The sequence below is a fragment of the Narcine bancroftii genome, chromosome 9 (genome assembly GCF_036971445.1).
Source record: "Narcine bancroftii isolate sNarBan1 chromosome 9, sNarBan1.hap1, whole genome shotgun sequence".
NCBI lineage: Eukaryota > Metazoa > Chordata > Chondrichthyes > Torpediniformes > Narcinidae > Narcine > Narcine bancroftii.
In genome coordinates, this window is record NC_091477.1 from 26,230,968 (window position 1) to 26,254,964 (window position 23,997).

General features: G+C 38.1%; 1 protein-coding gene across 1 annotated transcript in view; it reads right to left on the reverse strand.

Annotated features, from left to right (window-relative positions):
* Nucleotides 1-23,997, reverse strand: part of fam13b (family with sequence similarity 13 member B) — a gene marked incomplete at its 5' end in the record, with an annotated part of 93,152 nt that overhangs the window by 51,477 nt on the left and 17,678 nt on the right. Inside the window, 6 exons of the mRNA XM_069899021.1 lie at nt 194-297; nt 3,205-3,370; nt 10,323-10,364; nt 14,662-14,804; nt 17,648-17,786; nt 19,327-19,498. Of these exons, the coding sequence (XP_069755122.1) occupies nt 194-297; nt 3,205-3,370; nt 10,323-10,364; nt 14,662-14,804; nt 17,648-17,786; nt 19,327-19,498 (766 nt within the window). The remainder of the gene's footprint in view (nt 1-193; nt 298-3,204; nt 3,371-10,322; nt 10,365-14,661; nt 14,805-17,647; nt 17,787-19,326; nt 19,499-23,997) is intronic.

The following is a 23,997-nucleotide window of genomic DNA, read 5'->3' on the forward strand; positions in this document are numbered from 1 at the left end:
ACTTATAAGCTACTCCAAAATAATTAATTTGACCATCTGCAGATAATATAAGCAGAATATCATCTCTTTCATGAACTTAAAGACTGCATTTTAAGATTGAATTATATTTGTGATTATGAAATGGACAAAGAATACTTTTGTATTTTAATAAATATAATTGAATCATTTTTTCTCCCAATGGAAAAAAGAGCACCTTTCTTTATTATTGTTTTCTTCATGTATGATTGGTTCATTGTCCAGGCTTTCTTCAGGCACATCCAGAAGTGGAACTTTGGGTACAGAAAGGTTTTCCACATCCTACAAGATCCAAAAATAAAATAAACTATTCAGGTCTATCTGAAAGATGTGTACATAATCTGAAAGATGTGGTATTCTTAGAAAAAAATTACACGTTGTTGTGAGCTTGTTTGCTTCAGACCTCACATTTGATTTAATGCACAAATAATTTTTTTTAAAAGATGCACTTTTGTACAATTCTATTAAATAGGTAAAAGTGTCACAATTTTCTCTACTTAAGATTTGCTGAACCACCAAGAAACATTAATCACAAAAAGTCTACTTAATATAATCAAACGAAAAGGAGTTCTGTACTTTACACGAAAATAAAAACCGAATGATAAATCAGAAAGTCTCATTCTTTTTCTACTGGTAACTAACGTGATTATTCTTGGAAAGAATTTTGGAGAAGGCTCAAGTACTCCAGACGTTTTTTTTTTAAACTGAAAAATTTTCCCACGCAACCCAATTTACATTCATTATTCCTCTCGAATATGCCAACCCTGGTTCTAGAAGGTCAACCTTGCTAAGCTAAAGGCAAACTCTTGACTCACTACTCAGATACAGAAGCTCAGGAGACAACAGTTTGGAGATACAGTGGTCTACAAGAAGCACTGCCCAGAAAACTCTAAAGAGAACAATGCCTTGATCTATCCTTTTGGCCATGGAGGCATGGTTTTTAAATTCTTTTGAATATCTCAACTGTTCATTTAAAAGTATACAATTAAAACATTTAATTGTTTAAGATCAGAAATTTTTCAAAGTACTGAAAACATGAAAGTGCATACAAATTATTATGGTAAAATTTTAACTTGCATTTTTACCTTTCTTCCTCAAGCAATACAGCCCACATTCCAGTATATAAGTTTTAAAAATTCTGTGCCAGATTATCTGTTGGCAAAATTCCCCCAAATCAGAACACAGGCAGGAAGTTAGACCTGCTTTAAAATATCCTGCAAAACCTTGACCTATGAAATGATAGCTAAATAATAAACCTGAAAACACTCACACATATAAAGTAAACAAGACAAATCTCCTCTTTTGCAAACAACTCCCAGAAATGAGGATGGCTTATTTCCATTCCGATTTTATAGGTTCAATGTTACACCAAATGCTCTGCTACTAACAGCAGGTAAATTATAATGGGGTGCAAAGTTTGGGAGGCTGTATACTCATGTTACTTATGAACTTGAATGTTCCTTCTCTATTTTCAGAGGTAGCTCAGAGAACATACTTGCAATTTTTCCTCTCTTCACTATGTAAACCACTTACAGTGACACAGCTTGGAATATTGTACATTTCTTAAATCTAACCAATGAGGCTTAATTACAATCAGTTGGCTGCAATGATGAGGGCATTGGCTGAGGAGTAACTACTGTCTGATTAGTTCACTGATCTTGCCAATAGGAGGTATTTGCTTTGACATGTTAATACTATCTCACCACTGCTTAAGAGTTGCCTGCTATAGTTCATGTCACAGAATAATAGAGAACAGGAACCACTAGGCCCTTTCAAATTGTAAAATAGGGCTAACTGGACAATTAACTAGGTACAGGGTCTTTGAAAGGGCCGAAATGGAGGTGGTCAGGGAACCCAGTAAAACTTACCTGGGTGCCCTCCGCCTATTTGAAAGGGGAAATAACTCCCATTACTCTGGAACTTTAAACAGAAAGAGAACAGAAATAAAACATGGAATTCCCTGTGGCTGCATGATGCATCACTCACCACGTCATCACAGAGACGGGAATCCCCTTAAATGGCTGGATTGGCGATTTAACAGTTAGGTTAGGCTGCTATTTGAAAGGTGCAGGAGGCACAAATGACCCAGTAATCTCACATGAGTCCCAGGAGGGCTACCTGGGTGCTGTAATTTGAAAGCGCCTACTGATCCAAGCTTTGTGCCAAGTTTAAAAGATGCCAGGATCTTCAGGCACTTTTCCTCAAAAGGCTGCATTGACAGAAGGCTGTAATGGAACACTAAAGACATTGGTGAATTTCATCTGCAGTGTCTACCTTTATTGAAAGATAGCAGAAGTATGGGAAGCAGTCCATATTTACTAAAAACATGCCATGGACTTTATTATGGAACGATGGAATTGTGTAGTGGATCATTGGTAAAGGACCTTTATTTTGTAGATGTTAAGTGTGAGAGAGATTTATCTCATACTTCAGTGAACAAGTCTTCTGCATATACAGCATAGTAATTGCAAATGAGGTGATCTTGGTTCTGTAGTGTGGGAAAACCTTTTCTGCATTTGTCCTGGAGATTAGCTTCACATCAGAAGGAAGCTTGCTACAGACAAGATGCAGCAATGTGGTGAGAAATACTGAAAACCATTGGCGTGATTGCACAGCCTTGCTTGACACCAGTCTGCACCTAGATTAGTGCGCTGTACATTCATTTGTAAAACCATCTGGATATAAAAATGAGGCAAATTCCTGCAATAAGCCAAATTTGAAAATTATCCACGAGTCCCTAATTGACTGAATTAAATGCTTTTAAAGTTAAATAAGGCCACACAGAGCAGCTGATAACACCACCTCCAATTTTCTTTTTAGTTGTCACACTGTGAAGGTAATGTCCATAGTTTTTGCAGATGGACAGAAACTACACTATGATTTGAGAGGTATCTGAGGTAAAGTGTTGTCAGAAATTGCTCATCTCATCCTCAGAAATTCTCAGCAAAAGGACGGGATAATTTCTCAACTTCTAGCAATTAATATTATAGCTCTCCCCATCACCCCCCCCCTCCAAGTCTGAGGTGCCACTTTAACTCATTTTTCTCCAATCCTGACAAGAATACAAACTTGACATTTTAATCCTATTTTTCTCTCTCAACAAGGTTGCCTGATCTACTAAATATTTCTAATATTCTACTTTAGATTCTTCAATTTCATTTCATACCTGATCTTTATCATTTTACTTACGTTTTCAACACTTTGGTGCAAATGAGTTCTTAGTACTTCCAGAGTACAATTATGTAGTGAATTCTCCTGATCATTGTCTTCCAAACTATCTGCATTCTGCAAAGTTTCTGAATGGGCTATTTTGTCAACACCTGCATTTTGAATATTCTCTTCAGTGAACTCTTCTCTAAAATTAAAAAAAATAAACTGCAGTCAACTTCACAGTAAATGGAGAGCTGCTATTTAAAATTAGGCATCCAATTTGTTCCCAAATCTGCAGAATATCACCATCATGGAGACTTGATAAACTATTTTCACTGGTGCAAATGCAGATTGAAGACATTCTATTTTAGATTCACTAATTTGACATTTATCCCAGTTTTCTATGGAAAGAGTTCTAGAGATGGGAAGAATTTTAAATTGTAACAAATGTGAAATAGTTAAGAATTCCTTTACATTTTAATTTGACACAGACTTCTCCAGTTTGGTTGGTACATCACTCAATATTTTGATGACTGATTAGCAGAACTGTTTAATTTGAAATATGAAGTATAGAAAAGACATTTACAAGCATACAAATCTATGCAAAATTATGAAGCATTTTAATAGCATTCAAATTTTAAGAAAAGAATCAAAATTTCTACAATATCACAATTTATCAAAGTACAAATCTGACTTTCAATTTCATACAAAACAGATAAATCATTTCACAATTTTATAAAAGGCGTAGTGCAAGAAAGTGGCACTGATATAGAATATCTCCCATGATCCTGATATATGGCAAAGTTGGCTTAAAGGAGCCAAATGAATAACCAATGTTTTTATTTATATGTTAAAAAAATTTACCATGCACAATTTATTTTGACTTGTATCTTAATAGCTTGAGGCTCATCTTTAAATATATACGTCAAAATATATATAAAAAATACGGTTGGCGTAGCAGTTAATACAACGCCAGCAATCGGATTTGAATCCGCACTATCTGCAAGGAGTTTGTACGTTCTCCCACAGTCCGTGTGGGTTTTCCCTGGGAGCTCTGGTTTCCTCCCACCTTTCGAAAAGTTCCGGGGATGCAAATTAATTGAGTGTAAATTGGGCAGCAGGGGCACATGGGCCAAAATGGCCTGTTACCACGCTGTATATCTAAATTTTTAAAAATATATATTTCCCAGAATATTTAAGCAATGAAGAAGTTCATTTGTTGGCAGGGAAAAACTTTCCACAGCATATGCAAATAATCATTCTCAGGTTGCAAAAAAAAAATGACTTCGGCAATGAAATAAGTGGAAAATGGAATTGCTCTGGGAACTGGAAGAGCCTCAAATCAGCCATATAGCTTCTAATATTGAGAGAGAATAAAGTAACAAGAACTTATCAACACAAGGGAGATTTCTTTTTAAAAAAGCCTTTCCAATTTTCCTAACAAGAGAAAACCCATTCAAATCTTTTACTTGTTAAACCTTCTCAGCAATCATACAACGTTAATACAATATGCTTCATTCTATCACTATTTCAAATGGACCAGAGATACACCCCCAAGATGGAAGTTTGGTTAATCTCAACTTCAAGCACATGTTAAAAACACCCAGTAAATGCTGGAGAACTCAGCCTATCTCGCAGTGTCAATAGGAGGTAAAGCTATATTCTTGATGGTTCTGGCTGAGTCCTCCTTCAGTCAAGGCAAGTAGATATCAGTTGGGTGGGGCAAAAGCATGCAGAAACTATCAGTCTGCAGAGACAAATGGATTTGTGGATCTTGGGTAGGAGGTAGAAACAGGCAGTACCCTAAGTTTCTTTCTTGACAATAGGCTCAACCAGTCTCCCTCCACCACCACCTCCTCCAGAGGACAGAACTTGCCCTCGCCCTCAATAACTTCTCCTTTGATATACCACTTTTTTCAAGTCAAAGGGGTAGCCATGGGTTCCCACATGGGCCCCAGCTGTGCCTGCATTTTTGTTGGCTACATTGAGCAATCCATGCTATAGGCTACACAGAGAAGACCCTCAACTCTTCCTCAACTACATCTAGAGCTACTTTGGTAAGGTCTCATGCACCCATGATGAGGTTGCCAGCTTTATTTACTCTGTTGCCAACTTCCACTTAGACCTCAAATTCACTTGGCCCATCTCCAGCAACACTCTCAGGAGACATACTCTAGACAGACATCTTATATGAACTCATTAACTCACCCAGCTACCCCTTCACACCCTGTCCCCTGTAAGGATTCCAGTACTATCTCTCAATTTCTCTATCACATCTGTTGCCAGGACAAAGTCTTCCATGCCAGATTCAGAGACATCATCCTTCTTCAAACAACATGGCTTTCCCTCGACTAGACACATACACATATTTCCTCCATTATCAGCTCATCTTCCCTGGCTCCCTCCACCCCCATGCACAACAAGGTCAGGATTCCGCTTGTCCTATCAACTGCTGCATCCAACATATCCTCCTCTGCCATTTCTGCCACCTGCAGACACATGTCCCTTCTCTGCCTTCTGCAGGAGTGACTCCTTCATCCACTCCTCCCTACCCACCAAAAGCAACGCTTGTAAAGCTGTAGGGGTCATCTACTCCATCCAGTGCTCCATTTGTGGTCTCCTCTACATCATAGCGACTGGGCGCAAATTGGGAGATCACTTCATTAAGCACCTCGGCTCTGTCCAACGCAATAGTGTTGATCTGCCAATGGCCACTCATTTCAATTCCCTGCCCCATTCTCCTGCTGACATGTCTATCCATGGTCTTGAGCACTGCCAGACTGAAGCCACCTGCAAATTGGAGGAACAACACATCATCTTCCATCTGTGCACCCTCCAATCAGATGGCATTAACATCAACTTCTCTAGTTTCTGTTAAACCACTCCCCATTCCTCCCACAAATCTTCATCCCTGTCTCCTTTCCTCTAGTTCTCTCTTCCCTTTTCCCAGTCTCCTTTCACAGAGCCAAAATCTGTTCTTATCTTTCCTCATCATATCCAATTAACACCTTTTGTTTGTTGGTCTGGACTCCTCTCCCACCATTCTCAGTCTTTATTTAGACAGCTGCTTGCTTTTTGCTTATACCTTGAAGGGCTCAGGCTGAAATGTTGGTAATATATCTTTACCTCTTATGGACACTGTGAGACCAGCTGAGTACCTCCAGTATTTACTGTGTGTTTTTACTACAATCACAGCAACTGCAGACTTCAGTGTTTCACTCAAAGCTCATGTTAAAATTATCCATGGTATGGAGCAAATCCAAAAAACTCTATCCAATGATTTGGAGCTCCTGATGGTTTCACACCTGGTTCACAAGATTGTGTTTACTTTGTTACTATTCAACTTATTTGGACCCTAATTTCCACTCTCCCTTTCTTCTCACTAAGGGCCCACATCACACTACCTTTCAACTGACCAAGATATCCCAGAGTTAACTGAGGACAAAAAGCTATAATACTGAAAAATGAATTAAAAGAGTAATATCCAGTAACCTAGCACCAAAATCTCAAATGTACTTTTTTTTGCATCATGCACATTACACTGCAATTTCAACATCCTTTAATAAATGAGACCATTTACATTGGACCCAATATTTCAAATGTGGTCTAACTAATGTCTTAACCTAGTGGTTAACCTATATTTTTATAATCAAAAGATATGAGCAGAAGTTATCCAATCGGCTTGTCGTACCTGCTCTGCCTTTTAATCACAAGTTGATCCTTATCACTCAGCCCCACCTCCTGGCCTTATCTCCATAACCCTTAATGCCCTGAATTAAATAAATACCGGTCAATTCCACTGCTGCCTGTGGCAACAAGTTCCACAGACTCACGACCCACTGGCTAAAGAAATTTATCTGCATTTCTGTTTTAAATTCACACCCTTTTATCCTGAAATTGTGACCATGGGAAACAACTTTGTCACCTCTACTCTGTTGAGGCCTTTCAGCATTGAAAATGTCCTATGAGGTCCTCCTCACATCCTTCTGTACTCCAGAAAGTAGTCCAAGAGCCAACAAATGTTTCTCATATACCTTTCATTCCTGGTATCATTCTAGTAAATCTTCTCCAAAAGTAGCACATCCTTTCTGAAACAAAGCACCCAAAACCATACACAGTACTCCAAGTGAGGTATAACCTGCGTCCTACAGAGTCTCATCCTTACATTACTGCTCTTTTATTCCATTCCTCTAGAAATGAACGCCAACAATGCATTTGCTTTCTTCACTTCTGACTCAACCTAGTGGTTAACCTTTAAGGTATTTTGCACACGGACTCCCATGTCCCTTTGCACTTCAAAATTTTCAATTTTCTCCCCACCTGAATTATAGTCTGCCCAATTTCCTGCACTAATGTTTATGACTGTACACTTTCCAACATTGCACTTCATCTGCTATCTTCTTGCCCATTCTCCTAACCTCTCCAACCTGCAATCCTTTCCACGTCCTCAGCAGGTATTTTGATGTCAACTGCAAATTTAGCCACAAAGCTACCTATTCCATTATCCAAATCATTTATATACCATGTGAAAAAGAGCGACCCCAACACTGAGCCTGCAGAACACCACTAATAATAAGCAACCAATCTGAATAGGATCTCCTTATTCCCACTCTGTTTCCTGCCCATTAACCAATGTTCTACCCATCCTAGTATTCTTCCTGGAAGATCATTACCAATGCCTCCACAGTCTCTGCAGCAACCCTCTTCAGAACTCAAGGGTGCTTTCTATCCAGTCCAGGAGACTTATCTACACATTTAGCTTTCCATGCATCTTCTCTCTCGTGATCTTGACAGCACTCACTTCACTTCCCAGAGACCCTTGAAGTCCAGTAAGCTACTAATGTCATCTCACGTAAAGAATAATCCAAAATATTCATTCAGTTCCTCTGCCATTTCCTGGTCTCTCGGTTGTTCCTTATATACTTAAAAGCTTTTAGAATCCTCTATTATTTGCTCTCCTTTTCTCTTTTCCTTTCTAATCACCATAGCTGTTTTCTGTTTTTAAGTTTCCCAGTCCTCTATCTTCCCAATTATTTTTGCTTAATTGTATGCCCTCTCTTTTGCATTTACTTCCCTGGTCATCTGTAATTGGCTCATTTTTCTATTCACAACTTTCTTTCATTTTGGCAAGTACCTCTCGTACGCTTTTCTCATTTTTTGCAGGACTTCCAGTCATTGGTGATCTGCTGTCTTCTCTAATAGTGGGCTTTTCCCAATCGACTTTGTCCAGATCTTCTCTCATGCGACTGTAATTTTCTTTACTCCACTGAAATAATTAATGTATCTGAGCTTGGCCTTTCCTTTACAAATTTCATAGTGTACTCAATCATATTGTGAGCACTGTCTCCTAAGGGTCCCTTTACCTTAAGGTCCCTAATTACCTCTGGTTCATTTAATAGGTCCTAGTCCAAAATAGCCAATCCCCTGGTGGGCTTAACAAGTGGCTCCAAAAAGCCATTCTGTAGGCATTCTCCCTCCTAGGATCCCATACCAACCTGACTTTCCCAATCTACTTTCATGTTTAAATCCCCCATGATTATTGTAATGTTGTCCTTCAAGCATGTTTTTTTTATTTCCTGTTGTATTTTGTAGCCCACATCCTGGCTACTGTTTGGAGGCCGATATATAAAACAGCCATTAGGGTCCTTTTACCATTCTTTAACTCAACCCACAAGGATTCTTCCTCTTCTAATCCTATGACACTTCTTTCTAATGATTTGTGCTGTTGTTTACCAGCAGAGCCATACTATGTCCTCAGCCTACCCTTCTGATACCCCATTTATCCTTGGACATTCAGCTCCCAATGACACCCATCCTTCAGCTATGACTCAGTAATGGCCACAATATCATACCCTCCAAATTATAACTGTACTAGAAGATCATCTACATTGTTTCTAATGCTGCGTGCATTTAAGTATATAATAGCTTTAGACCAGTTTTTGTATGTACTGTGTCTCTGTCATCCTCCCAGTTACAATTTTGTCCCATCACCTGCTTGTCATCCTCACTGCACACCATCCTTGGTTTATCTCTATTTCACCCTTCATGAGCTCTAATTTCCAACCCCCTGCAAAATTAGTTTAAATCTTCCTTAACAGCCATATTAAACCTGCCTACCAGGACACTGGACCCCTTTGGGTTTAGGTGTATTTCATCCTTTTTGTATAGGTCATATTTTCCCCAACTGATCTTTCCTAGGTCATGGGTACAAACATGTACTAAGACGCCTGATTGTTCATCACGTCCCTGGCACCTGGGTAAATACACCATCCAGGTGTCTTCATCAGACCCACAGAATCTCTTTTCTGTCCTCCTCATGATAGAATCGCCGATCACAACCAAGTTTCTTCACCTTCTATGTCATAGTGCCAGAGTAATTGCTGGAGACCTGGTCACCATGCTTGTCCTCCATCAGGTCATCCTCAGCAATACTATCCAGGATGATATACCAGTTGCTGAGGTGGGGGGTGGATACAGAGGTATTCTCTACAAACTCCCGTAGCTCCTGTCTACTCATTCTCCCTAATGAGCTGTAAGTCATCAAGTGGCAGCTCCAGTTCCTTAGCAAAGTCCCTATGGAGCTGAAATGAATTCTCCCATTAAAAAAATCTTTCATCACTTCCTGTACACACCGATTACAACTTTGAGAATCACATCGAAGAGTTCTAAAATCTCAAACTATCAGGTAATGTACTATATTTTTTCTATCAAGCTGTACAATTAGATACTTTCTCTTCATTGTACTCCATCTGCCAAACCTCTGAAAATTCACTCAAACAATAACTCATTATGTCCTCTTCTCAACTTACTTTCACACTCCGTCTCATCTAAATTTTACTAGAGTTATTTCAGTGATTTCATCCAAATCATTTGTCAATTATAAAAATATTTTCTTCCAAAAGCATTTCAAAATATTCATCCAGGTTCCTACAATGCAAAGAGCTAAATTGTACCAAATCAGAAATGATAGGTTCAAACATTCTTAGCAGCCGATTTCAGTTAAGGAGGCAACAGGGTATTAATTTAAAAAAACAATGGTGTCATTTTAAATAGAGAGCCAGGAATTTCTACCATTCATTCCTCAGGAATTTTTTAAAAAGTCAAAAATTATTTTAGCAATTAGGGGTGTTTATGTACCTAAACCAGCTGGTACTTACTCTGCAGGTACAGTCACTTGGTTGCCTGGGGAACCATGAGCACTGCAAGAGAAAAGTACATGAAGTATGGAAAGAGTGCAAAAGTATGCACAGCAATTGTAATTTACAAAAGAACCTCAATATATTACAAGTATATTTTAGACAAAAAGGTTCAATTTTTATAGAACTTCTCATGTCCTTTGGTCATCCTAGTGAGTCTCTGAGTAAGGCAAATCTCTTGGTTTTTTTTTGTTGATGAAAATTCAGCAGACACTTTAGGGACAGAATCCATTACACCGGACAACAAAAATGTTGCTTACTGAACACTTTTGGGTATATTTCAAAATTTTCCTATCACATATATACTGTATATTTTGGCGTACAAGTCAATCCCATTTTTCAGCCTCATTCTAAAAATTTTATGGTATTTCCCGCATATCAGTCAACCCCAATTTTCGGGATGCCTGAGTTGGCCTGTTGACCAGCGTACAAGTCAACCCCCCCAGAGATTGCACAGATTGATCTGCTGGGCGTTGGCTGGAGGTGATGAAGGGTCCATTGGCACAATGCAAGTCGCGATGAAAAAATGAAGTAATTTTAAGTTGAAAATTATAAAAATGGCCAAGAAAACCACATTTTCTTGCAGCAGCACAGTTGTTGATGTATATGAAAAGCAAGTAAGAGATTGGAGGAAGAAACAAGATACTTTAGAAAAGGAATCACTCATTGGCCAGGGTTGGAAAATCATGTCACAGCATGGGAACGTGAACAAAGGCAAGATTGCTACATAGTCACCTGAAATAAGAGCATTTGCACTGCAGTGGGTCAAGTCGCACCCAGACCTCAATAAAGATTTTGAGGCTACAGTCGGCTGGTGTAATAGTTTTCTGAACAGGAAAAATCTGGTATTACGACAAAAAACAAAAATTGCACAGAAACTACCAAAAGATCTTGATCATGAAGTTGTTAGTTTTTACCAGTTTATTATATGCAACTGGCAGAAACACCAGTTTGCATTGGCAAATGTTGGAAACATGGATGAAACTCCCATGAATTTTGACATGATAGGCAATAGAATAGTGGGATGGAACAGTGTAAAAACTGTGCAAACCACAAGTACAGGCCATGAAAGGACCAGGTTTACCATGCTGCTACCGTGCATGGCCTATGGGACAAAGTTAAGATGCATGGTAATCTTCAAATGCAAAATTAAACACAAAATAAAGTTCCCTGCAGATATGGTGTGAAACTATGGCTATACAAATATGTGGAGCAGGCACCCAGGCGGTTGTTGCGAAGAAGAGTTTGCTGGTCTGGGATAAGTTTCGTAGCCACTTCACTGAGAACACTAAAAGTAGATTAGCACTATAATCCTTACATGGCGGTTATCACGGGTAGTTTGACGTCTATATGGCAACCTCTCAATGTCTGCTTGAAAAGCCATTCAAAGACCACGTGCGCGAGAAATGGAATACATGGATGTCGAGTGCAGAAAAGTCATTTACAAAAGGCAGGGTAATGCGTGCTGCCTTGCTTGATGTGCTGTGTAACTTCGTGCTCAAGGCATGGGACAAAGTTAAAGTAGAGACTGTGATAAAATTCTGCAATTGATGACACGGAAGATGATTTGTTATACGACACTGACAACGAAGCCAAAACTGCCTCAACAGATCAGACTAGGATCTATATGATGACTTTAAACAGTGAGAGTATGTATGTGCTTACTGCCATCTTTGCTTCAGAGAATGACAGTGAGAGTGATTTCGAAGGTTTCTAAATGAGTTGTTTTCAAACAATGATAGCGATTTTGAAGGGTGCTTATTGTGGTGCTGTTTTAAATAAAAATCTCAATTAAAATCTGTCACAGTCGGGATTGTTTTTGGTTTTTCAAGGGTCAACATACACTGAACCTGTTTTTCGTGGGTCGACATAAGCTGAATTGGTGTGGATTGGATTTTGAGCTGAATTTAAGGTATTAGAATTATATCCATCATACAAGTCGACCACTATTTTTTGAGGTTTTTTTGGGGTTTCACGACTCAGCTTATACGCCAAAATATACGGGAACCCATTTTGTGATTTCCTGTCATATTTTAAGTCTACTAATATATGGCCTACAAAGTAAGCTGTTTTGGTTATGTCCAAGCATGCCTGGGCATGCACCCAGTACAGGTGCTATGAAAATGTTGTCTGAGGCCTGGGCACGCTTAGTCAGGATGGATGCAGACAAGCTATAAAAGCAGTTCGCATGTACAAATGCGCATTACATTGATATAGATTGAACACATGTTGATGCACATGTTCTTCAGGCAATAGCATAGTGAGTGTTCATAACAACAACATTTATTGTCTTCAGGAAGATTCAATGCAGCAAAAAATGTTTTGTCAATGTCACAATACCTGCCATACATTCTGTTACAGTTGTGGCAAGTATGCACTTAATGCAAAGTTGAATAAATGTTAAATCTAATGTTTCTCCAACTTCCTATATGATTCAGCAAATCTGAAATTATCTTTGTGTTTAGCTTGAAGTTGTCTATCATAATCCACAATTTTTGTTCAGGAAGCAAACTTTGAAAAAATTTGTTGTCCAGTGTCATTGTAAAGAACAAATGGCTAAATCATCTGTTTTTAGATATTTACTGAGGAATAAACACAGACAAAGAGAAGTTCCAAGCTCTGTTTAAGTTATTGTCGTAGGCTCTAAAGGGGCAGAATCAACTGAGCTTTGATTTTTTCTGAAAGACAATGCTTCCTAATTGCAGCATCCCGACTCCTCAAAATTTTACGTGTGAGCCCAGTCTGTATCCATCCAAGCCTTTAAAATATTTGTACCAAAATCAGCTTTACGTACAGAAATTAATAGTATATAATAAATAATTCTATCATCCACTCAAAACAGAAAGTACAGTACAAGTATTTATGGGATATTTGGCGACACAGCTTAGCAGTTAGTGCATTGCTTTCACAGTGCCAGCGATTGGGACCGGTGTTTGAATCATGGGCTGTCTGTAAAAAATTTGTACATGCTTCCCATGTCTGCATAGGTTTCCCCTGGGTGCTCCAGTTTCCTCTCAGTCTTCAAAAAGTACCAGGAATTGTAGGTCAATTGGGTGAAATGGGCACATGGGCTGAGAGGGCCTGTTCCCATCCTGTAGGTCTTTTTTTTTTTAAAAAAGATTTTTAATGTGAGGAATTTAACCACCTGAAACACCAGTGAATGATGAAGCAGCTTTCAGATTTCAAAGAAGAATATTCAAATTTGCTCAGCCACCAACAGTAGTTTTGACTACCTCTTGAAAACACTAAATCAGCAAGCATCTACATTGGAGCAATGTTAGTCACCACCCATAGTTTGCAAATTAACCAGAATATTACTGAACATTTACAACATTATGCCCTCACATTTATCACATTTAACTATTTCCAGCAAAGTTTTATATTGTGCATTAAGAATCAAGAATTAGCTTAACATTAAAGAGCTTCTTAAAGTTTTACAATTGGGAATGTCACATATTAATATTGATGAAATTCATGAATTAACTTAAGGCAACATTCCAAATAATTTTTATTAAATCCTGAAGGAACACTTGAAAATACAAATACAAGTACACAATCCTTATTCGGAACCCTTGGGGGACAGTATGTTCTGAATTTCGGAAAACCAGATTTAAGCCCCCCCCCCCCCACCCCTGTCCGACACACGCTGCCAGTTTTCCCCCGCCCCCCGACCTGCGCTTCTGGTCTCCCCCTCCTCCCCCCGACTCACCCTGCTGATCTTTCTCCCCACTTGCGAGATCTTGGAACTTTCCGGATTTTAGATGTCCAGATATAAAGGATTGTGTACCTGTAGTAACAAAATTCTGCTTCTTTATTCTAAACTATTTTTCTTTAAAACTGGAGTGTTTACAGCACCAAATCAAAGTGCACCTAGTTGAACCATTAAATATCTTGTATAACTAATATAAGCACTGCATGGAGAGGAAGGATATTACTTTACTGCACCTGGAAAATAGTACAAATCCAAAGATCTTAGTAATTCAACCTCAAATACATACAAAAATGACAAAATTTTGAGAAGGCCACAAGTTACTGCCCGAATGCAGGGAAATGGGGATTAGTGTGAATAGACAATTTGATCAGCATTGACACGGGGCAAAGGTCCTGTTCCTGTGCTGTACAACTCTTTCCAGGAAACTGAAGAGTCCAATAGTTCCAACTCTGAGGCAGAAAACCAAAACAAAAGCATAAAATAAAGGTACTTTTCAAATATGTTCAAGTTTGGAGCTGGACCTTTGCTTGGAACAAGAGATTGCACCTTTGTTTGAACTTTGTTCCGTGTTAACAGACATCAATTTACCTCGTAGACAAAACAATATTGTCAGCTTCAGTTATGTTCATGGTCATCATCAAGTGCTCAGTATTCACCATCAACAACATCCTGTCTTTAGCTAGTTCGTCCGTTTGTGCTGTTTTATTGCTTTCCTCACATGATTCAGTCACCTGAAATTACAAACATTTTAACATCAGCATCCAGGAGAAAACAAGGCCATCTCAGTAATATCTTGAGTTTATTATCCACAGAACAAAAGAAAATAACAGGATATTGATGTTCGCGTTCTGCTGGGTTTGGGGGGGGGGGGGGGGGGGAGGGAAAGAATTTTTTTTTTTAATCACAGAATGCCACCTTATTTGAACATTAAACTAGGACATTACCCTCATGACAGAACCTCTTATGATCGTCAGCCAAAAGAAAAAACATTCAGGAAAGAAATTCAGAAAATATAGTGCTAACTCAAGAATAATAGTGATTCAAGTCCTTGACCATTAAACCAAGTCCTATCTTGAACACAAAATTCAATGATCAGTCACAATTACTTTGGGGTGCCACCATGGGGCAGTGAGTAAAGCAATTTCTCCAGTGTGCCAGAGACCAGAGTTCAAACCTGATCTTGGGTACGTGTGTGGAGTTTGCAAATTCTTGGTGAGCATGTAAATTTGCTCCAGGTGCTGGTTTCCTCCAACATGTGGGTTGCCAAGTTAAATAGCCACAAAGTTGCTGCTGGTCTGCGGGCAAGTTGTGGAATATTGGGAAGGGATCTGAAGAGAATAAAAATGGGATTAATATAACACTACTGTAAATGATTGGTTGATGGTCACCATGGACTCGATGGGCTGAAGAATCTGTTTACATGCTATATGTCTCCACAAGTCTATGAATCAGAACTACTTCAGATGAAGAAAACATTGATGAATAGTGTTCTGGTGGAGCCCTTTATACAACCTAATCCAAATAATTTTTTTTATTATTGCAGTAATATTTGAATGTTATTATAATTTAAACAATGTCTGTGTTTGGAACAATTCAGTACATTAGAAGGACCAAAAGTAACTGTTGCTATTTACAAATAGGCAAAATAGAAAGAGACATCAGGCACCAGTAACTGAAAGAACAATTAAAAGAAAAATTTGGACAAAAAAATGAGCTGCTGAAACATTTTTAAAATGGAGAAATTCGGAGAAGATTCTATTAAGATGGGTTCTATTAAAGGATTCTGCCAGTAACAGACAACATAGAAGGGTAAAATATACAAAAGAATAGAACCATAGAACATTACAGTGTAGAAAACAGGTCCTTTGGCCCTTCTAGACTGTTCTGAACTATTATTCTGCCTTATCCCATTGACATGCACCTATACCATATCCATCCACAACTCCCATCCACATACATCCAAATTTTTTTTGAAGGTTAAAATTGAGCCCACATTCACCACTTCAGATGTCAGCTCGTTCCATACTCTCACCACTCTGTGTGAATAAATTCCACTAATGTTCCCCCTCTACCTCTTCCCTTTCATCCTTAACTCTTGTCCTCTGGTTTGTATTTCACCCAATCTCAGTAGAGAAGGCCTACTTGTATTTATTCTGTCTATACCCATTATAATTTTGTGTACCTCTATCAAATCTCCCTTCATCTTCTATGCTCCAGGGAATAAAATCCTACCCTGTTTAACCTTTACCTAAAACTCAGTTCCTCAAGCTCCGGCAACATCGTAGTGAGTCTTCTCTGCATTATTTAAGTTTTATTAAAATCTTTCCTGTAATTAGGTGACCAAAACTGCACACAATATTCCCAAGTTAGCCTCACCAACATTTTAGACTACTTTACTATAACATCCCAACTCCTATACTCAATACTTTGATTTATAAAGGTCAACATGGCAAAAACTCTTGTATTGACACAATCTACCTGTAATGCCACTTTTACAAAATTATGTATCTGTATCTGAATAAATACATAATCTCAATGGATTCTGGGAATTAGATCTCTCTCAATGTGTATATATAATAATATATATATATATATATATATATATATATATATATATAATTAAAAGCAGATAACATTGGGGCTGCAAGAAAATGCAGAGACAAAAGAGCCTTAAAAGGAATTCATAAACAATCATTTGATTTATTTTATACTGGAAATGCAGAGCCTGTATAAAAGTCACTATAGAAGCATCCTTGACAGCTTATTAGGAATCAACTGGAAAAAAGTGCTGAAATATTTTTACTAAAATAAAACTACAGTAATAATGAATTTAAACAATTAAAATACAATAAAGGCTAAAAAATTAAAACATAATCAAGTATATTAAATATTCCAAGCAAACTCAAACTTCATTTAAATGAATGAGGATATACTATATACAGATGTCAAGTGTCTGGCAAGACTGAGTCAGGACTAAGCCTAGAGGCACAAGAGACAGACTCGTGTAGAACAGTTGATATCCAGCTTATTCCTGACACCCGTGCTGCATTACGCAGGCATGGATGCCAGGAACAAGCAGGATATCGGTCAGCAATTCTCCGCACAACAGTTGTATTCTCATGAATAAAGTAAATAAGTGTGCTCTAGCCCCATAGATTGAAAATGTTACAACTATTATTAGTGGCAGCAGCTAAAATGATGGAATGTACTCAACAATCAATAAGGAGTTGTAATACAGGACAATAGCCTAATCACTTTGCAAATTCCTGCTTGACTGCATTGTAATAGCGGCTGAAGGGAGAGATTAGATCACAAGAACCAAATATGCAAATCAGCCTCCTCCTTAATGGTAGTTTGGCTGCTTTACCATTTAACTACTAATTTTAAATAAAGGAGCAAAGGATAGCGTATGCTTGAAAGAAATGTGGCAATAGCAGGGCAAATGAATGGATTCTCTCTAATATAATGCAAAGTTCAGGACACTACACAAGACGTGACATATGGCCTTGGTAAATGCAAAATGCTTGGTAAATATGAAATGCTTGGCAAGAATAGATGCAACAAACTGAGTTACCTCAACGCAAAATGAATTTGAAATATCTGTGGACAGAAACTCTTCAGTACCAAAGAAATCACTGTAATTTTCCAGTAGTTCAGACATTATATTGTTAGCTGCTTCTTGTTCTTTCATATCTTCCACATTTGTGTAAATACTGTAAAATAAACATTTAATGAAGTTTACTAAAATCGTAAATCTACTTTTAATATTGGACATCTAGAGCACCAAAAGTTCCAGACATTACATCAGTTAATGTTTGACTCTTGAGAGTGCATTTGTCAGAAAAGAATGCCTCAAATGGATTTGTTTCTACATTTAAAAACAAAGGATGCAAAATCATTTGAAAGATCCATTACTATTGCAAAGCTGCTCCACTGAAAGTGATAAAGCTTATACTGTACACCAAAAAAAATTCAAAAAAAATCTGTTCCATGACAGCCCAAAGCAATCATGTTGTGGGTACACAAATGCTATTACGCAGGTTAAGTAATCAGAAATTGGATATTTGTCTTTACTTTGTTCTCTCCCAGGGAGGAATTTCTAAAGCTAACTTTACTGTAGAAAACGGAGCAAGGTCATTTTAGGTAACACTGTCAAAATAAATTTTTTAAAATACTGCAGAACTTGCTCCAAATGCAATTAAAATGATGGCACACAAAATTTGCTAAAATAGTTTATGAAGCACCATGGGTGCTAGTTGGCATAAACTTGATGGGCTAAATAGCATGTCCCCATGCCTTATGACTCAAATCAACAGATACAAAATTTGGGGTTTTTTTTCGCATGAAATAACCAGTCAAAATATTTTCTTTCTCAGAGAAAGACAAGTTCTTGGGAGTCACTATCTCAGAGGATCTTTCCTGGACCAAACACACTAAAGGCACCATGAAGAAAGCAGAGATTTATTAGTATGACACCATTGGCAAATCCCTACAGAAATGTAGTAGAAAGTGTGCTGACGGCTGCATCATGGTCTGGTATGGGGACACCAATACCCCTGAACGCAAAGCCCTGCAAAAGGTAGTGGATGCAGTCCAGGACATCACAGGCAAAACCCTCCCCACTATTGAGAACATCTACAGGGAACACTGCCATCAGAGAGCAGCAGTAATCATCAAGGATCCCCACCATCCAACACTGCACTCTCTCTAATAGGGCCTTTAGTGCATCGATTTAGGAAGCTTTCTTGGAGTCATGTAACAATCCATCCCATGCAAGGTTGGGATTTGCACTACGGGTGCCCTAGTGATTAATAAAGAAATTAAAAATCTCCCAATAATACTACACTATTATTCTTGAGCATCTGCTCTTCCAATTTCCATTGGCTATTATTTAGCTCCAAAGTGATTGTTCCTTTCTGGTTACATGTGTAATTAAGCTAGAGATTTTATCATCACTTTATAAGCACTATTTTAATAATGAATAGGATTCTGGTTTTAAGTACAATTGTGTTCATTTTGTTTAGCAAATGTAATTTGAATTCTGCAGTTAGTATGAATGTTTCATTACAATTAGCACAATTTCTGTTCAGTTGCTCATCAATAAAAACAAATTAATATTTCTTTTCTTATTCCATGCATTTCTTTGTCACATCAAACCAAGGCAGCTTGCAATAACATTCAGAAGCAATTTAAATAATGTAAATAGATACATTTTAACACTATGTAATCAGTCTAAAAATGAAATGTGCTTACTTGAAAACATCCAAGTCAAATACAGCAGAAAGATTCCTTGAGGTCCACTTTTCTTTCTTTTGGAATCCTACCTTGACCAGGAATCTAAGGAAGAACTTCAGGAGATCGTAGTTAACAGCTGAAAACTCATCCAAGAAGCATTTCAACTTCCTAAGTTCATCCTCAATATTCCCTGAAAAAAAAAGTAAACAACAAATCTGACAGAAGGGTGTTGACAGCAAAATACAATTACTATAATAATGATTTGAACTTTTTCAAGCCAAATTCCAATCTAGTGCCAATCAAAGTAATTCACTATACTTGATTCCTTTCTCCATTTGGAATAGCCAATGTTTCATAATATTTAATCTGAAAAATAATCTGTCACTAATTCACTGGAATACTTGGATGTTAAAAGTGCTGGATATCAGAATATTAAAAGTTAAAATAGTGTGCCACTGATAGATAGCATTTCATGGGTTGCTTTATGCTTACAGAATCAAAAAACATTAGCAGCATTTACAGCTAATAACACAGAGGACACAAAAATAGCAGCATCTAGAGCACCTTTACATCATACAATTGATACAAACTATATCTATAGCATGTAATTTATAGCCTGCATAGCCAACATAAAACTCCTAAAGATGGATTTCACACTGACCACACTCCAACAGCCTCAAGTCAGAAAAATCAAAGTTTGAGAGGAGTAAACTACAAGAGAAAGTGATAAACACTCAGAATGTCAAAATAGTACCTGAGGAAAGAAAGTTTAACATTTCACTCTATCCAATAGATAAATCTCAAGTTTTCAGCTTTGCTCAGTTGTTAATCTTAACTTTCAATTAACATGTAATGAACTTTGTCCTTTGAGTATGTAGTTGGATCAGAAATTATTCAGTGCTTATAAGAAACAATCTAACAAATTGATTAACACAAGAGTGCAAAAATAGCTTAAGCATTGAATGGATTTGTCCATCAAACAATTACAAAATGCTGAAAACAGGAAAGTATCACAACCCCAAAAGATATCCTTAGAACTAAAATGGTAATGCAAGAAAGTCCATGCACTCAAGAGCAAAAGTAGTGCTTCCGAGGCACAGACCATAATGCAATTGTATGACAGTGGATTGCAGCATGATACTGTTATTGGTTATATTATACATTATATATAAATATATTTTAAAAAGAGATAGATTGTGGGGGGTTTAGTGTAGGTCACTTCACAAACAAATACTTACACTTCACATCTCATTTAAAATGCAAGAGTTTTCCTGAAGTTAGACATTCAGGCTGTGACTTTGCAGACAATGGAACTGCTTTGAAAAGAATTCAAAAGCAGGTGCAAATGGAGAAGTCCGGGCTCAAGTGCTGATAAAGATCTTTCAAGGATTGGGTTTGGAGCCTTGGGAGAAGTTGGTTTTTTGCTAGCAGAGAGAGAGGAAAGAAAAAAAAAACAGGATTTCTCTTCGAGGGAGAGAGAAGTCAGTTCTGCAATAGCTTTTAAGGCTCCAACATGGCAAGCTGGCAGGCTTGTTGAAAATCCCATTTTCAAGATTGGTTGTGAGTTCTGAGTTCAGCCTGTTCAAAACCCTTGTACTCCTTACAAGTGGAAATGGCTGGCTAGAGTGTTTCTCCTGAAATAAGAGAAACAAGAAGAATGCTGTAGTGACCTGCAGAAGAGGTTATCATTTTGAAAACCCATTATGGGGCAAGTTTCTTCAGCAAAACACTGAAGTGGCTGATCGGAGAGAATCAGTTTGTGTGTGTCCAACGAGCAACAAATATCTCTCTGAAACCAACAGAACCTTCCAAAGTGGTAATCATTTACCTTTAAGCACCAGCGCCTGGTGAAAATTCATAACTGTTAAATTCTGTGCACAGTACAAGAATTGCCTGATACCGGTGAACTTGGAGGAGTGAGAAGTGAATTTGGACTGAGAACCAAAGAGCTTTTCCAAACTTGTGCGCATTACATACACATGCACTTAGAATTAGAAAGGGGTTAAGTTAATAGTAATAAGTTAAAGTTTGATCCTGTTTTCATGTTTAAAGAAAATTAAAAGCAACTTTTGTTTAAGTAATAATTTGTCTTGGCAAATTTCTATTGCTGCTGGGTTTTGGGGTCCTCTGGGAAAAGACACTCGACAATAGGGGTAATTCATGCAGTTTTTAAATACAAATAAAAGCAGAATACTTAACAGATCATGCAGCATCCACAGAAAGAATAATAATAGTTTCAGTTCAAGAACATTTGTCAGAACTGGTGAAGACAAAACAAACTGATTTTCATCAACAGAGGAGGATAAAACAAAGACAATATCTCGGTGACGGCAACTCCAGAAGCTTTAATGTAACAGTTAGAAGTGCATTAAGCTTCTTTGAACAGTGTTGCTAATAGCAGAGCTGTGGAATATGTCCAGCAACCCAAATCATCAATTCTGATGTAAATAAGGGAAAAAAAACAAGTTTTAATAAATGAACTGAAATAGTACTTGGAAAAATAATTCAAGTGTTCAGAGATCATAGAACAATGCAGCTAAGGAACAGGCTCTTTGGCCGAGCAGGACTGTGCTAATAACCAATCTAAACTAATCCTATTTGTTTGTACAAATTATATACCCTTCTATTTCCTGCCTATTCTTCTGTTTTGTCTAAATACTTCTTAAATGTTTCCATCATACTTGCATCTACCAATGTCCCCCAGCATCACCTTCCAGATACCTACTTTATTTAAAAACCTCAGATCTCTTTTCAATTTTCCTCCTCTCACCTCAAAACTATGCCCTATAGTATTTAATGTTTTGAACTGGGGTGGGGGGATGGAAATTACTCTGACCACATGCTCCATCTATGCCTTATAATAATTTTATGTAGTTCTACCAAGTGGCCCCTCAGTCTTCTATGCTCAAGTGAAAAAAAAATCCAAATTGGATGTCATGAAAATTTTGTGCCTACCGAAAATTTGGAGCCTCGACATCAATTACAGATGGACCCGAAAATTCAACGATCTTCTTCAGTAAGACTGAATGTAGCGGCGGCATCCTCTATGTGCAGATCGGCGCAAGATGGCACTGCCACGATGTCCCTGGTGTCACTTCGGGACCCGCACGACATGCGGGAGACCGCTGCGCTAAGCGCGTCAGGTAGCATGGCCGAGCGCAGGGGGGGTCGGAGGACGTGATGCGCCACTAACGGCAGCATCTTTGACGCAGCACGCTGGGGAAGGGTCGGGGTCAGCCTATCCACGCTTTGCCATCGCTGCCGGGACTCGCGCAGCGGTACGCGTGTGCGAGACACTCGAACGGGTGAGGGCTGCAGGGGTTGCTGCTCAATGTCAGGCTGAGGAATTCAGCTCAAAGTGGAGTGGAATGCAGACCCGCAATCAGTCCAGAGGAGTCAACCTAATACAAGAGGAAGTGGAAAAAGAGCTGGAACAATATTTGGAAGAAGATAGTCAACTTTTATTCGCTGCAGCTAAAGTGGAAGGTACCCCTACAGCTTTAAATTTACCTTCACCTTATAAGCCTCCGAGCACAATAAGCCCTATGCCTGCCTCTGATATGATGGTAATGTTAGAAACAACAACTAAGCAGAATGAAAGTCCACTAGTTTTCAAAATGTTGATCAACAACTTGCTGATGTTAGACTTAAAATTACTGATATGTCTGGTGAGATTGCTTCAATGAAGGTGGATGTCAATAAGTGTCTGACAGCAGTTGACATGGTTGAAAATAAAATTAAGAATGTAGAAAACAGAGTGGATCAAGTTAAAAAAGCGGTGGCTGGATGGCAAATTGAGAAGAAGAATCTTTTGCAGAAGGTGGATTCATTGGAAAATCAAAGTCAGCAGAATAATATAAAAATAGTAGGGTTACCAGAGGGTTTTGAGGGAACAAATCCTGCAAAGTTTTTTAAAGATTGGATTGTTGAAATTTTTGGTCCAGAGTATTTTCCAGAGGGTTTGGAGTTAGAGAGAGCTCATCGTGCATTAAGGAAAAAACTGTTACCAGATCAACCACCTCGAGCAATTTTGGTGAGGTGTTTAAGGTATCATGATTGAGAGATGATTTTGCGTGCAGCAGTTTTACAGGCTCGTACGAATGGTCCAATGATAGTACAGAATACTAAGGTCTTTTTTAATGCAGATTTGAGTCAGGGGGTTGTTATGAGATGGAAGGAGTTTAATGCTGCTAAAGCAGTTTTATGGAAGAAAGGGTATAGATCTACTTTTAGATACCCAGCAATTTTAAAAATATTTTAGGGGCAGTACCCGTCCCAATTTTAAAAAAATCCACAGGCTGCATTAATTTTTGCTAATTCTTCACCAGATTCTAAGTTGATACAGGATTTCTCTTCGAAGCCATTGGTAACTCTGAATAAAGCTGGAAATGGGAAAGGTGAAAAACAGTTGGAAGCTGAACAATTGATGAAACAGCAAGAGGAACTTCCGGAAGTATCTAATACCTGATGGGGTTTTTTTTGTCCGGTTGGAGAGAAGATGATGACCCAGCTAAATCTGAAGTCGTCAGCCACTGTTGGTATTAACCACACCCGGTTAATAAGGCTTTTTTTTTGTTAAGGGTTTTTTTTTAGAATTAGCTTTAGACGGAGCCAATTGTATAAGTTTGGGTGCCATTTGGTAAGACATAATTAATACTTTAAACTTTGCAACTTTTAATGTCAAGGGGT